Source organism: Vicia villosa, linkage group LG2 (genome assembly GCF_029867415.1).
Source record: "Vicia villosa cultivar HV-30 ecotype Madison, WI linkage group LG2, Vvil1.0, whole genome shotgun sequence".
Classification (NCBI taxonomy): domain Eukaryota; kingdom Viridiplantae; phylum Streptophyta; class Magnoliopsida; order Fabales; family Fabaceae; genus Vicia; species Vicia villosa.
Genome location: NC_081181.1, coordinates 21,133,529 through 21,137,141, shown reverse-complemented (window position 1 = coordinate 21,137,141; position 3,613 = coordinate 21,133,529). Strand labels below are relative to the sequence as shown.

General features: G+C 31.9%; 1 protein-coding gene across 1 annotated transcript; it reads right to left on the bottom strand.

The window, feature by feature from the left end:
• Positions 1-1,495: 1,495 nt before the first annotated feature.
• On the bottom strand, positions 1,496-2,761 carry LOC131648689 (uncharacterized). The gene is made up of 2 exons (XM_058918423.1): positions 2,475-2,761; positions 1,496-2,171 (listed from the first exon to the last, which is right to left on the bottom strand). Exons 1-2 carry the CDS (start codon positions 2,759-2,761, stop codon positions 1,496-1,498), a joined length of 963 nt encoding a protein of 320 aa, XP_058774406.1.
• Between the last annotated feature and the right edge of the window lie 852 nt (positions 2,762-3,613).

Here is a 3,613-nt window from a genome sequence, read left to right as displayed (position 1 = left end):
TTATAATAACAGAGATATTCCACCATAACTTTGATGCACCTCTTAACTCACTACAAATCATTTGTAATCATTCATTTCACAAATTATGAAGATAAACCATTTCTTATACACATATGGCTAATAAGATTGACAACAATATTCCCCTCATGCTCACATGCCTTATCGTTGTAGAGTATTATTTAGTTAATATTACTATTATACTTATTAAATGATCATCTCTTACACTCTATTCCAATGTTTACACGATGAATAAAAAAGAAAAAAGAGACACAAACATATTCGATTAAATATTTTTTAATAGGATATATATTTTTTTCATCACCATATTGATTCGGGATTCAGTTCTAACATCAAGTGGTTTCAGTCTTCTCCCGATCACAGTGGCGGGGATGAAACCGTGGTCCTCTACGTAAATGTATTTATTTTATTTTTACTAAATTATTTAAATTTAATATAACTTCAATAAAATCTATAATTATATATATAAAAAATTAAAAGTATGTTTTCAATTCACATTGATGACCTTTTCTTCCTCCAACCCTAGTTGTTTGGTTTGTTGGTCATGTCAGATCAGTGTATTGGTTTGCTGTGTTTCTGTGGATTGTGAACTTGTTCTATTCATTGTTTAGATTTACAGTTGTTTTCGTTTTCTCATTCAACTCGTCAATTTGACTATTAAGAAAATGCTTAAAAAAAACACAAGTAAAAATAAAAAAGTTTGTCTTCCACACGTATCAATGTGTGTGCATATGTTCTGTCATTTTTATCAAGAAAAGGAAAACAATAATCAATTGGTCCTTCTTTCTTCTCCGTACCATGCATAATAAATATTTTCAAATCCTTAATTAAAACTAAACATTACAAAAAGAAAAAAAGGGTGCAAAAAAGTCAAGTTATGTAGGCGTTATCAAAGAAAAATAATTGAAAAGTGTAGCTTTCAATAATAATAATAAATATTAAAATTATTATTATGATGAAAGAAATAAAAAAGAGTAATTAGCAATGTGAAATCAACGCGGTTTTAGAGATTTGATTTGAGTACAGAAAAGAAACAGCTGTGGTTACTTGTTTGCTAACGGTTTTTTGTGTTGGGCATCATATCCTCGAACCTACCTATGTTCTCTCATTTTAGTTACTTAGATTCTTGTTTCTATTTGTTGTTATGTATAGTTATTGTCTTTATTTTTTTTTCTATGAAGTCATATTAAAGAGATGATTAAATTAATAAGCTTTACTTTTTGCACTAATGAAATGATTATGTCTAGTGCACTAATGGTTTGCAAATTTGCTATGGTTTGTTTTGTTTGAAACACTCTCACTTGCTAATTATGATTATTATGGTTAAGAATAGTTCATGTCGAGAGATAATAGCTTACAATTTGTAGTCTATCTTATCTTTTGTTTGAGTCACTCGTAACCAAAATCAAATTGATATAGATTTTATATAAATAAATAAATTTAAATTTAGGTCAGATCTTTTTTGACAAGAACAAACTTAATTGATATCATTACTCAAACTAAATTCAATATAAGGAGGTACATTATTGAAGAAACTATGCCTAGACCAAGAATTGGCCGCCTTAGCTAACGTATGAGCAACCGAAGTCGCTTGGCGCTTAATTAACTTTACCTCAAAGTTCGAAAACATAAGTAACATATTTTGAATAGTCTTAATAATAACAATAAATTCCGAATTACCAACATGAGGCACATGAATAGTCTTAGTAACATATTGACAATCACTTTCAAAAATGACGTGGGATAACAGGAGAGATATTGCATTCTGAATTGCTTCCTTTAAAGCGGTAGCTTCAGCTTCGATGAAAGAAAGAAGACCCACATCCCAAGACACTCCTGCTGAAATAAATCTTCCCAAATGGTCCCTAAAACACCACCCTCTGTTTGTTGTCCCACACACATTATTGAAACTTGCGTCAACATTACATTTCAGTTGGTTACCTGAAGGAGGAATCCAGCAAGCTGAAAGATTATTAACTACTACCAAATTATGATCCTCTCTAGCTAAAAACCAGTCATACCAATTGTGATAAGCTTGTAACCCGATCTTCAAAGCATCATCCCGGGTATCTTCCCATACCACATTATTCCTACTTCTCCAAAGAGTCTCAAGCAAAACTGCAAAACGACCCGCATCTCTACGATCCTCGCGACTACAAACATAAAAAATAAGGGACTTAGCATCATGGAAAGTATGCAACCGAGGGTCTATAATAGATGACAAACCTGCTGCCCGCCAACTATGAATGATGGAAACGCATCCAAAAAAAGCATGCCACTCATCTCTGACCTCTAAATCACACCAAGGACACACAGACGGGAATTGAACATGTCATTGTTGTAGTTGTGATCGCGTCGGGAGGCAGCCCCTACAAATCCTCCATAAAAGGTGTTTAGCTCTAGGTGGAGCATAAATACTCCAAATGTTCTTCCAATTACCCTCAATGCCATAATACCGGTTGCTACTTTGTATCCCTTTCCAAAGCTTATAACCCGATTTCACACTATACTCACCATTTTGCTCCCCTTGCCAAATCAACCTATCCTCCCTCACATCATCTATTAGGGGAACTCTAAGAATGATGGCAGCCCCTTCGGTACCAAAGATTTGATTAATCTTACCCACGTTCCATTGCTTTATGTTGGGAAGCAAAAGATCTTTAACAAAGAGTTCATAAGTGCTTTGGACTTGCGGACCATTGAGGAAACAACTACCTTTCTCTCGAAGCCACGGGTCATACATTACCTTAATGTTACTACCATCTCCAATACTCCACCTACTACCATGCTTAAGAACAACCTTGGCTTTCCACAAATTACGCCAAATAGCGTAGATTTGCGTTTATTTTTTCAAACAAGTCAAACAGTCCAATAAGACAATTTTAATATCAAGTTTCGAGTTCTGTCAGCTCAGGCCAATGTTAAACAATTCAATAAGATAGGTTCAATATGAATGTTTCAAAGTTTCATCGATTTAGACTAACGAAGAGATGTACCCTCATAAAGCACCACATTCACTCAGGACAATTCTAACATTCATTTATATATAAGTATCACTTTGTGTTACACCAATGAATAATTTAAAATTTACACCTACAATTTCGTTCTAATTGATTTCACTTACATGATGGAGTGTTAATCTTGTAGATACATCATTCATTATTTATCAGAGATCTTTCACATTCGGCATCACCAACCTATTATCACTTACTATTCCACATCGGAATATTTATGATTGTAAATTCATTAAACAAAATAAAAAATTTATAATTTTGTTATAAAATGTAAAGTATGCAATATATATGATATAAAATTATATTAATAAAAAATATTAAAAATTAAATTTAATATAAATTTAGTTTCTCTAAAATTATAAAGTTTTATTTTCCATAAAAATCACATTTTTATATATAGAGGATGTATTATATGAGGATGACATTTTTATGTGAGAACATGAGAATGAATCTGAACCATTAGATTTTAAAATAAATGGTGGATATTATGTGTCAATATTTTTTCCTTTCTCCTCCTTTATTAAAATAAATGATGGAAGAGGAAAAAAGAATGACACATAATCTCCACTATTTATTTTAAA